The sequence below is a fragment of the Schistocerca nitens genome, chromosome 8, assembly GCF_023898315.1.
Source record: "Schistocerca nitens isolate TAMUIC-IGC-003100 chromosome 8, iqSchNite1.1, whole genome shotgun sequence".
NCBI classification, from domain to species: domain Eukaryota; kingdom Metazoa; phylum Arthropoda; class Insecta; order Orthoptera; family Acrididae; genus Schistocerca; species Schistocerca nitens.
The window spans coordinates 39,822,104-39,834,152 of record NC_064621.1 but is presented as its reverse complement, the minus strand read 5'-3'; the positions used below and the strand labels follow the sequence as shown (position 1 = coordinate 39,834,152).

At 41.9% G+C, this 12,049-nt stretch overlaps 1 protein-coding gene across 2 annotated transcripts in view; it reads right to left on the bottom strand.

Moving 5' to 3' along the window:
• Positions 1 to 12,049, bottom strand: part of LOC126198628 (leucine-rich repeat-containing protein 4C-like) — a 150,765-nt gene that overhangs the window by 109,542 nt on the left and 29,174 nt on the right. For both annotated transcript variants that reach the window (XM_049935088.1, XM_049935089.1), the window contains exon 2: positions 6,209 to 6,494. In XM_049935088.1, the coding sequence (XP_049791045.1) occupies positions 6,209 to 6,494 (286 nt within the window). The remainder of the gene's footprint in view (positions 1 to 6,208; positions 6,495 to 12,049) is intronic.

The following is a 12,049-nucleotide window of genomic DNA, read 5'->3' as shown; positions in this document are numbered from 1 at the left end:
CTCCCTGCTTGCTTTATTCGTCGACTTCCGCGGGCTACGCGCGAAACTTGCCCGCACGCGTTCAACCGTTTCTTCGCTCACTGCAGCCCGACCCGTTGATTTCCCCTTACAGAGGCATCCAGAAGCTTTAAACTGCGCATACCATCGCCGAATGGAGTTAGCAGTTGGTGGATCTTTGTTGAACTTCGTCCTGAAGTGTCGTTGCACTGTTATGACTGACTGATGTGAGTGCATTTCAAGCACGACATACGCTTTCTCGGCTCCTGTCGCCATTTTGTCTCACTGCGCTCTCGAGCGCTCAGGCGGCAGAAACCTGAAGTGCGACTTCAGCCGAACAAAACTTTATTTCTACGTATCTGTAGTGTGTCGTGACCATATGTCAATGAATGGAGCTACAGTGAATTTATGAAATCGCTTCAATCATTTGTAATAGCCCTGTACTTTTTTCGTTGTCGGCCAGTGAGGCCATTGTACAGAAAATCCCACTGCGAACTCTTACCAGAAGCATAGTCTTACCTGACCTCCCCATAACATTCATAATAGTGGTCACTGATGAAATATATGAGAGAAAGAGACGCTCAGCGGGGGAGCCGTGGGGACTGGGAACAGTTTCTATATCTGGGAGACCCCACGTAATACGCGAGAGTTGGCCACCCTATAGTCAGGCTAAATGAGCGCCATCTTTATTTGTTTACAATTGTTTTTAATTTTTTGACGACGACAGTTAAAGACTGATGATGGCGTTGTAAGCCGAATACTGGCTAACAGAATGTTTTAATCCTGTACAACATACTCAATACCGTGTTTTTTTTACAATTTTGTTATTTGTAGTGATTGTGATGGGGATAGACTTATAGCGTCCCCAGTGCTATATTACGAAAAGACTTAAAAAACAGTATTTATAAATTGATAATATATTTTTATCATGTAGCCGTAAAGTAATAATCCCTCTGTCCAAGTTTCAAATGCAAAGAAATAATTTATGACAAAATGATCTAAAGAGACGACAAGATACGCTCTTTTGTTAATTTTTTTTTAGTCGACTTCCTCTCTTGTCTTTATTGTGTGTCGTCGGACATCTTGCGAGTGCTGGCAAATGTAAGCATATTTGTATGAGTTAAGCATATAATATACTGATTTAATATTATTGTGCACTTTTAATTTGTAAGAGGTGATCCCCATTTTATGTCCGCCTTCCTTGAATTAACCTGCATTCAAGTAATTTACAGTTCAACAATCGCAGCGGCCGATGCAGCCAACGACGCCATTACGTGGCGATATTAGCTTATGAAAAATTAGCGGAAGCGGAAAACTCGCCCGCTATTAACATAACATTAATTTTTCTCCACAGCCGCCCAACGTTGCAGAAAATACTTAGCTTTAAGATTCTTATTTTCAGTATCATAGCCGAGACCCAGAGCCAGGACTCTGACTACAACACAATGGTTAACGGAGGTAAGAAAAATACTCTCGCGCGTGTGTGGGCCGCAATTTTAATTAATAACTAAAGATCTTATGCTTTAAAGTGAACTGACTAGCCGAGGAAATTAATATGAAAAGTTTATTACATTGTACAACTTATATGCTCGTGTTTTAAGATTCAGCGAGTCTAACATTCATTAACGTAACAAATAATTTGAAATTTTGTTAAAAAGGAGAACTTCAGGAAAGCATTTACTCGTAAAATCAAAATTAAATGAAATATCATTTTTATTAAGGCCCACCACGTAAGTCGGCAACAATCAAAAAATAGTAATAACCATAACAATATATATATTAAATTACGACGGCCGATGGACGCGATAGACTCTAAAAGGTGGACAGTTTATTTCCCCGAACGCCACGAACCCGCTACTGGCCATGCGACCTCTCGTGTTGGTGATAACGTTTGTGGGAAGAAAAATGACGTCAAGAATATTTAACAGAATGCTGACATTTTCGGTAAAAAGGAAATGAACTGAGAACACTGAATGTGAGACAGGACGTTCATATACACAGCAGATACACATTAGTATGTCCTGCTGAAATGATTGGCATTTCAGTCACCTGGTTCAGCATATATCCTGTTACCTAGAAAGCACAGCGTCCGCCATGGCTCCTTATAACTTGTTCCATGCGTGATGGCATCGATGCGTAGAAGGCACGAACGGACGTCCTGTGGTGAAGCCATCCGTGTTGTGGTCACCTGGTTCCAAAGTTCATCTGTGGTGCGTGACACTGGGTCACAGTACTGCTCTCGTTCTTCCACCAGGGCCAGGGCAAAAGGCTTGCACCATGTGGCACCAAGAAGGCACGTGTTTGTTCGGCAATACGTGATCATGCATTGTCTTGCTGGAAAATGGCGTCTGGGGTGTTGTGCGACCTTACCCATCTCGTCGCATTCTATAGCCTTTCGAGAACCTGTCTGCACATACCCTTTGCACTGCCGAAACACTTCCAACCTCACGAGCACCAGTTTTCCAGAAGGATGCATCACATTATCTCATGATAGTAACGCGCCCTCTTTCAAACTCAATGATTTGACAGTATGGTTCGCGCATGCGCCTGCTCAAGTCACACTGATCCATTACCTTCGGTTTGCAGCGACAAGAGTCGCAGCCACATTTTGGCGGTGGGTGGTGTTGCGCCGCGATATCGATGTTGGCCTTGAACCCGTTGGCCAACATGGTTCAAATGCTAACAATTTCTGCAGAATACAATGTTGTACATGTCCTGTGAATATGAACGTTATATCTGTAATCGTTCAAGGTGTTCTTTTTTTCTAAACATGAGTGTATATATATATATATATATATATATATATATTGTTCCGCCTCAGTTGTATATTTAAGTTAGAATACATGTTTCAATCGCTCCAGAACATCTTCAGATCTAAAACGAAGCTAAACTGCATATATACCATCTAATATTTCACACTGCTGGCCATTAAAATTTCTACACCAAGAAGAAATGCATATGATAAACTGGTATTCATTGGACAAATATATTATACTAGAATTGACATGTGATTACATTTTCACGCAGTTTGGTTGCATAGATCCTGAGACATCAGTACCCAGAACAACCACCTCGGGCCGTAATAACGGCCTTGATACGACTGGACGTTGAGTCAAACAGAGCTTGGATGGCGTGTACACGTACAGATGCCCATGCAGCTTCAACACGATACCACAGTTCATCAAGAGTAGCGACTGGCGTATTGTGACAAGCCAGTTGCTCGGCCACCATTGACCAAACGTTTTCAATTGATTCAAATGGTTCAAATGGCTCTGAGCACTATGGGACTTAACTTCTAAGGTCATCAGTCCCCTAGAACTTAGAACTACTTAAACCTAACTAACCTAAGGACATCACACACATCCAAACCCGAGGCATGATTCGAACCTGCGACCGTAGCGGTCGCGCGGTTCCAGACTGTAGCGCCTAGAACCACTCGTCCACAATGGCCGGCTTTCAATTGGTGAGAGATCTGGAGAATGTGCTGGCCAGGGCAGCAGTCTAACATTTTCTGCATCCAGAAAGTCCCCTACAAAGGCATTGTCCTGCTGAAATGTAGGGTTTCGCAGGGATCGAGTGAACGGTAGAGCCACGGGTCGTAACACATCTGAAATGTTACGTCCACTGTTCAAAGTGCCGTCAATGTGAACAAGATGTGACCGAGACGTGTAACCAATGGCACCCTATACGCCGGGTGATACGCCAGTATGGCGATGACGAATACACACTTCCAATGTGCGTTCACCACGATGTCGCCAAACACTGATGCGACCACCATGATGCTGTAAACAGAAGCTGGATTCATCCGAAAAAATGACGTTTTGCCATTCATGCACCCAGGTTCGTCGTTGAGTTCACCATCACGGGCGCTCCTGTCTGTGATGCAGCGTCAAGTGTAACCGCAGCCATGGTCTCCGAGCTCATAGTCCATGCTGCTGCAAACATCGTCGAACTGTTTGTGCAGATGGTTGTTGTCTTGAAAACATCCCCATCTGTTGACTCAGGTATTAAGACGTGGCTGCACGATCCGTTACAGCTATGTGGATAAGATGCCTGTCATCTCGACTGCTAGTGATACTAGGCCGTTGGGATCCAGCACGGCGTTCCGTATTACCCTCCTGAACCCACCGATTCCATATTCTGCTAACAGTCATTGGATCTCGACCAACGCGGGCAGCAATGTCGCGATACGATAAACCGCAATCGCGATAGGCTACAATCCTACCTTTACCAAAGTCGGAAACGTGATGGTACGCATTTCTACCCCTTACACGAGGCATCACAACAACGTTTCACCAGGCAACGCCGGTCAACTGCTGTTTGTGCATGGGAAATGGGTTGGAAACTTCCCTCATGTCAGCACGTTGTAGGTGTCGCCACCGGCGCGAACCTAGTTTGAATGCTCTGAAAAGCTAATCATTTACAGATCACAGCATCTTCTTCTGTCGGTTAAATTTCGCGTCTGTAGCACGTCATCTTCGTGGTGTAGCAATTTTAACGGCCATTAGTGTACAATAAGTAGAACAGGAAAGAATTGTACATAAATGTTGAGTTTAGCTAAATAGTTAGAAACCCGTATTGTCTATTCACAACCACATTTACCACATATCAAAGTAATGTGTTTCCAACTGGAGTCATTGTTTGGAACGGGTGTACGTCGAAGGTAGGGGAGGGAGGAAGGGAAAGTAATGAGGCTGGTTGGGGTAGGGATAGGAAGCAGGGAATCGTGGTGGGGATGTCATGAGTTTACTAAGAGGCAGTGTGCTAAAATTATAGAACGTATAATTATGCAAAAATTATCGATGATACGCTAATAGTGAAGAACAGTGGGTATGTATAATGTAAACTGCATTAAGTAGTAAAAACATGAAATCGAACGAGGGGATAGAGAGCGGGCAAAGAACGCTAGACGCACGGGGGGCAACCGGAGGAATAGTGGCGGGAGAGGATCTTATACGAAAATTGCGAAATATCAATTATGTAAAAAGCCTCCTGTTAATGTACCAGATAGGATGCATAAAACTGTAAGTTTGGGATAAAATAGTAGATATGTAGTAGTAAATGATAGTAGATAGTAAAATGGAAATAAAACAGCGAAAACTGAATTAGTATCTTAAAATATTCAATGTGTGGAACTTTGAAAGTGTAAAGTCATGAGGTTTTACTCTGAAAGTTGTTGTTGTAGTGGTCTTCAGTCCAAAGACTGGTTTGATTTTGATGCAGCTTCCCATGCTACTCTATCCTGCGAAAGTTTCTTCATCTCCGAGTAACTTCTGCAACTTACATTATTCTGAATCTGCTTACTAAAGTACAGAATAAAAATTGTGTAGTACTTGTCACAACAGTAAAATTGTGGCTTTATATCGAGAGTTACCAGACATCATTCTATCCGATTTATTCCTCGCACAGTATACATGTAAATGAGAATAGAAGATAACCGGCACATGAAATAAATCGTATTACCTGTCATAGACGAAACTCATTTAAAAAAGGAAAGGAAAATGTCTATTATAAAATGTGGAAGAAAATTGACTGAATTTTTCTCGTAATGATGCATGTAGTGATGGAGGTTCATGCTAAGAGACTGCCAGTCTCGTCGCACATAGATGCTATAAGCTTCTACCGAAGCTTTCAACTTCACTTCAGCAACGAACTGAGGTAGTGTAAAGGCTTGTAGGGGAGAATGCGTCGTAAGATGTGTAGGATAATTTGTCGTTAAGGAACTGAAGGGCAGCGTCCACAGAATGTCTGCGGAATGTAACTGTCGCAAAAGCATATGGCCTTCACGGTCTGTGTCTTCAGCTGGAAAATGAACTGTAAGTGTAACAAAAAAATTGTTTAAATAAGTTTGACCGAAAGATATAGCAGCTAGGGAAAGGTAATAAACACATTTTTGCAGTTACTAGTGGTAGTCACTATGAGTACTGACGCAAATAAATGTACAAGTGAGCCAGTCAGAACGTGGTATATTCCTGATAGGGGTTTGCTGGACGTTATCAGAAAGTGCAGACCTCACAACAGTGACGATATTCTGTTACTGACAACAGCATTCATGCTATGGACATAAGTGAGGCATTGTATTCTGGTCCCTTCTGACAGTTTGAGACCATGTCGGATTCATTTCACTCATCGGCACCAACGCCAGCAGGACTGTAGTCAGCATTCGACGTACGGTGATTGCAAACGTAAATTATTCAGCACTATATTTTACCTCAGACAGGCGACCCTCGGTGATTTCCAGTACTTCCAGGCGCTCCAGTCCTCTGAAGGACCTGCTGTCGATTGCTGTTATCCGGTGCTGAGTGATGCTCAGCGTCCTGGGGGAGTAACCGAGGAACTTGGGCACCCGGGTGAGTCCGACGCAGGACGCCCGCTCGCCACTGTGCTGGCACGAACAGCCTGCTGGACAGGCTGTGGCAGCGTCGGCGCAGACCGACTGGAAGCCCAGGGCGAGGACCACGAGTAGCGCGGCGATTGGCTGCAACAGCCGTCGGTCTCTGAAAAGTCCAGACCAGCAACGCTGCCGTCAGTCGCTCACCGTACGGCACCGTGCAGTCTATAACATGTATGACTAGCTCAGAGTTTTCACGTACTGTGGGATCAGTAATCAGTTGCTACTTCAGGGGAGAGAAGGGGTGTCACAAGGTGATGACCCCCAAAAATATTTGAGTAACTTATGAAACGTCCCCTTTTGAAAAATTATATACGTGACTGGGCTTAGACTGACACACAATATTTTTTACCGCAACGCAATCTGACTTTCAATAATCCCTACAAAAGAATGGCCCTGACTAACATTAACCTATGCGTTTCAAAAATCGCTTACCTCACAAAAATCTTGGTTACTCGAACTACTGCAATACAGCGAGCGCCACTACTGCCAGCTAAATAAAAGATTCAAACTACGGAAGGCACTAACTACTGATAGGCATAGTTAGCAAATGAAAGATTTTGATAGAGAAAAAACAATGTATTTACCTTAATAGTGTTGAAAAATCATAATATACATAGCAGTTCATGATATCCAGTATTACAAATTTCAAAACTCCGCCATTTCTCTCCCCACATCCACCACTGCTGGCGGCTCACCTCCAACTGCACAACGCTACGCGCTGTTCACATCCAGCTGCCGCTGCCCAACACTACAATGGCAGACAACAATGCAAACTAGCCACAGACTGCACACAGCACAGCCAGTGATTTTCATACAGGTCGCTACGTAACATTGCCAATACGAAAACATAAACAGCCTACTTACATAGCCCCCATGCTCCCCACAAAAAATTTTACAAATTATTTGGGCAGTGGCCAATAATGATTTGATAAAATTTTTCATAATTACAATAACAAAGAAATCAAAGGCACACACTTATTGATACAATGTTGGTCAAAAGCTAAAATTTTCTCACTGTCCATAAAGACAGTCCTGATCGTTCATCACAGTAAAATAGCAGTGTTTTTCTCAAAGTCAGAGCAGTAGAAGAAAATGCACACGGAAGTAGTGGATTTCCGTGCAGTCTTGAAGAAGTAGTGTTGTCCTTCTAACGAAAAGACAGTGCTGACTCTTGACATGCAGACAGGTAATGGGTCACAACAGAGCAAACCCACAGCAGAGTCATTCGACGTTTTGAAGAATATTGGTAGGTAGGTCATCACAGAGTAGACCCACTGTAGTCCTGGTAGAGATTATGGTATTGGTGTGCCACCAGAGGTGCAGACCCACTGCAGTCCTTGTAGAAATAATGGTACTGGTGAGTCAGCAAAGGTGTAGACCCACTGTAGTCCTTGTAGAAATAATGGTATTGGTGAGTCATCAAAGATGCAGACCCACTGTAGTCCTTGCAGAGATGGCCAGCAGCCATCTTTTGTGACTGTGCAGGTGCACAATCACCATTGAAGAGTCTTGCCCATAACCACCACTTGTGCACTCACAAAGTTTTTTTGGAATTGTCCTTAGAACCAGCAATTCTGTTATCCAGTCCCTTGCTGAATTATTAACACACATGCAAACACTAACAGTCCCTACTTCTCACATATTGTCCATATACCATGACCAACAGAAACGTGTACAGTGAAATGGAACTTACAAGTTAATAATATGATGAACTGGTGTCAATTACAATTTTATAACATAAGAATACAATTACAAAGGTACAATATACATCATTAAAGAACATAACAATACAGATAACTCTGTAGTAGTACAGGCTTTACAAAAGAATAGAAAGAAACAGATACATCAGTGTTACAGGAATTATGACATAAGTACATACATAAAGATCAGAATAACTTTTGAAACGTCACCTTCACATATGAGCAACAAAACAGAATAAATAATGCCTAAACATCTTTTCAAAGTAAATAACATATTATCTGAAAAATTCTACACTGTAACTCTCATCAGATAAACACATAAAGACAGGAAGAACACAAATATACAAGAGTACACAAACACATAGTGGAATAACAGAAAGGGAAAGGACAGGGTTTGTTTTACTGCAGTACCTTGCAAACAAAACTTTCTTTACTTCTTGGAGATCTCCCTTCGTTCTTCACTATTTCAAATAGTGCTATCTATACCTGCTTTCTGTACTTTTTTCGCAAAACTTCTCAATGCATTTCTTCCAATTCATCGCAACTCATTCTCTTATATAGTCTACCCCCTCTTAAGCTAACTTAAATCTACTGAGCTCAGATGCTAAACTAAGGGACGAGGCAATGCAGCAGCTTAAAACAATTAATACAAACAGCAATGAAAAAAATGGAAATTGTCAAAGCAAGCTGCAATAAATCTAAATTACCAACCAATGCAACATTACAACTAATATGAGCCAATGTGCAGCAACAAGAAAAATAAATCAGTAGTAAAACTAGCTTAACAGAGTAATACAAAGTGAAATTTCGTAGCACTATGCCTGGCAAACATCAGCAGCAAATGCAGTAACTTATATCTAAACATGACAAAGCTTAATCAGAAAATATATTACACTAAAGATGGCGATGTCTAATACCTATGTCACATCTTAATACTAGAGTGATGCATCACGATAAGTTACTGTAGCAGACAAGTTACCAAATCGTTTAAAAATTATTTATGCAGTTCCTGTGAAGGGAAATGTCTATTTGTGCTCTCTTTTCTAAGAAAGTACATCATAAATGTATTCTTCCCTGGGTCTGTAGACAGAAAATAGTGATATTAGTACATCTATTAAATTTTATAATAACCAATGCTGCAGTGCAGCTAGAAACTAGATATTAAACGAAATGAGCAAATATATATATATAGCCTATATAGAGCAATGCATGAAACGTCATTCACTATGCAAATGGCGTCTCCAAAGGCAAAAGAATCTCTCAACTAGAAAGACAATAAATGTAAAATGTTTCTCATCATTTCATTAGGCATTTCAGTAAATATCATAAATTAAGAGCTCCACAGTGTAATCATATGTTTTCAAGTTTGAGTGTGTCGTATTTGCGATGCTTACTACAAAGAAATGTCAATAGTGAGGATAATGGCCCCAGTTTATTTTTTTTTTTTACCTGTGCCTCTGTAACAACTAAAACGGCTTCTGATACCAAATGTAACAGTTGTGTTACTAAATGTGACACTTCTGTCACTAAATGTAACTGGGTTTTCTCTTTGGATGCTGTCAATTGTCAGGATGAGCATTCTAAAGCATTCTGTCAGGGTGAAAATATTAAATAAATTAACTTTTCTCTCTTAACAACATGTGGGCAGGGTGGGTTCTTCCTTGGCTCGGGTATGAGGTCGAATGAAACATCATTTTTACATAAGAATAACTTTTATTGAAGATTTGTACAACTGTATCTTACGGAATATTCTGGTTCGGAGAGCGGCAGCTGTGTCGTTTGTGAAGTCTTCTGCTGCGGCAGCGGCAGCGGCAGCGGCGGCGGTGGCAGCGTCTGATTACGCGTAGCGGTGTGTATCTCGTGTCGCCGTCTCGCCCAGCTGACTGGAGACGCGCAGCGCGAAGTGGCCCGTTTAATTATTGCGAGCGAAGTCGTGCATCGGATGGTGATACCTTGGATGTGGCGTCCCAGTGTTTCTCTTCTCTAAGCGGCCGCGTGTGTTCTGCGTCGGCCAGCGGAGCGGCGCGGCGGGGGAAGGCCAGTGTGGCGGACTCGAATCACGGACTCCCGCTTGCCAGTCTTCGGCTGTCAGGTCTTCATCCCAGCTCACAGGTGACTACTGATGTGAGGCCGTCTCCTTCCCATCCTCACGAGTCACCCGGGTATGTAAAAATCCGACTTCAAATACCTTTTAAATTCTGTCTTCTGGCGCCGCGGCTGCTGCTTGCTATTCCATTACAGCGGCGGACTTGGTTCGTCTGTGCATGATGCAGACTCTTCTTGCATGACGGTCTTCAGCACCGAAACTGACTGAAAACTACTGCTACTTCTTCGTCTTCTTCATCTCCGTCTCCGTCTCCGTCTTCGTCTCCGTCTCCTTCTTCATCTGTCTGGCCCACTGCGTCTCGCGTATTTACTGGAGGTGAACGACTTCACGGTCATTGCCTCTTCTGTCACGTTGAGAAGCTCCTCAAAGAATCTTCTTAACGTCGGTCATTGGCTCTTGGAATGTAGGCGAGGGCTTTTGATCCCATGTGACGACTGAGAAACACGTGAGCCGGTCATTGCCTCTTCTGTCACGTTGAATAGCTTCTCGAAGAATCTTCTTTACGTCGGTCATTGGCTCTTGGGATGTAGGCGAGGGCCTTTGCTCACATACAACTGAGAAACACATGAGCCGGTCGGGCGATGCCCTGACGGCTGAATCGACAGCGCCCGCTTATGTGGAACTTGTTGACTTCACGGTCATTGTCTCTTCTGTTCTGCTGTTCGGCCCGCTGTTTGCGAGTATGTAACTCTCTAAACTAAACCAAGTTTTTCATTTATATTCTAATTTCTAGTTCACTTTGATTTCACTAATTTATTTACTTAAGTACCACTCAACATTCCTCCACCCTTCGGAGAAATTCGCCCTCGAATTTACTACTCAACATTCCTCCACTCTTCACACGGAAAAGCACAAGCAATGAAAACTCTCGACTTAGAATATTGCACACGCTTCACATTAAGTATGTTGAAGATACTTTATCACTTGACTAAAGCACTGTACTGTCATGAATCACATAGTGAACACATAAATCGTTGTAATAAGTGTAACAAACCTTGATGACAATGAATAAACAAAAATAGATTATTCACTTAGAAAGTTACATAGCAACTCCTGTTTAATCAACCCTATATGAATGCAAGAATATTTATTCTACAGTATTGTTTACTTTAACATAAGACTGTTTAGTAAAGAGTGAAGTACAATAAACAAAATTAATACACTAATGCTCAAAAGTAACCACTGAAGAACACCAGTTAAGAGTGTGGTGTCCAATTAACATGGATTTGATGAAGTGGTATATTATTATTTGGCTTATATTTTCGTCTTAAATAAAAGAAAAATGTACAAAGCAGAAACACCAACACAAAGGTTCCAGATATACCCGTTCCTAGCATTATAATTTTAGTTTTGTGTTCACTTTTTAATTTTAAGACATGTTGCATCATAACATTGGCATCAATTTTGCCTTGCTGCAAGTTTATGAACATATCTAATGACTTCAGAAGGGAACTGTCAAGGGAGTCAATTGAGGTAGGACAGGTTTTGTGTAGGAAATGCTTGCATGGCGTTTTCTGGAAAGAGCAAACAACATGGTTATGAACCTACCAACCTAGTAAAACTAAAAACAAAGAATAGTAGGAATACATTGTTAACTACAAGATCTACCTGTTTCTACGTTCAACTTTTTTTTCTTAAAAAATAAACCATTATAATTGATTAATTATTTAAATTTGTATACCGTCCACAGTCTACTAAGATTCAACTAGGATATTCGCACCCTTGATCGAAGATTGTATGGTGCCATGTCTGTATGCTGTGCTGGCGTGGCCACTCTTTTTCCTTTTCGGGAACTTCCTCCACCCTTCGGAAAAGCAGACACTATTGTTGAAGGAATTACATCTGGAGCGC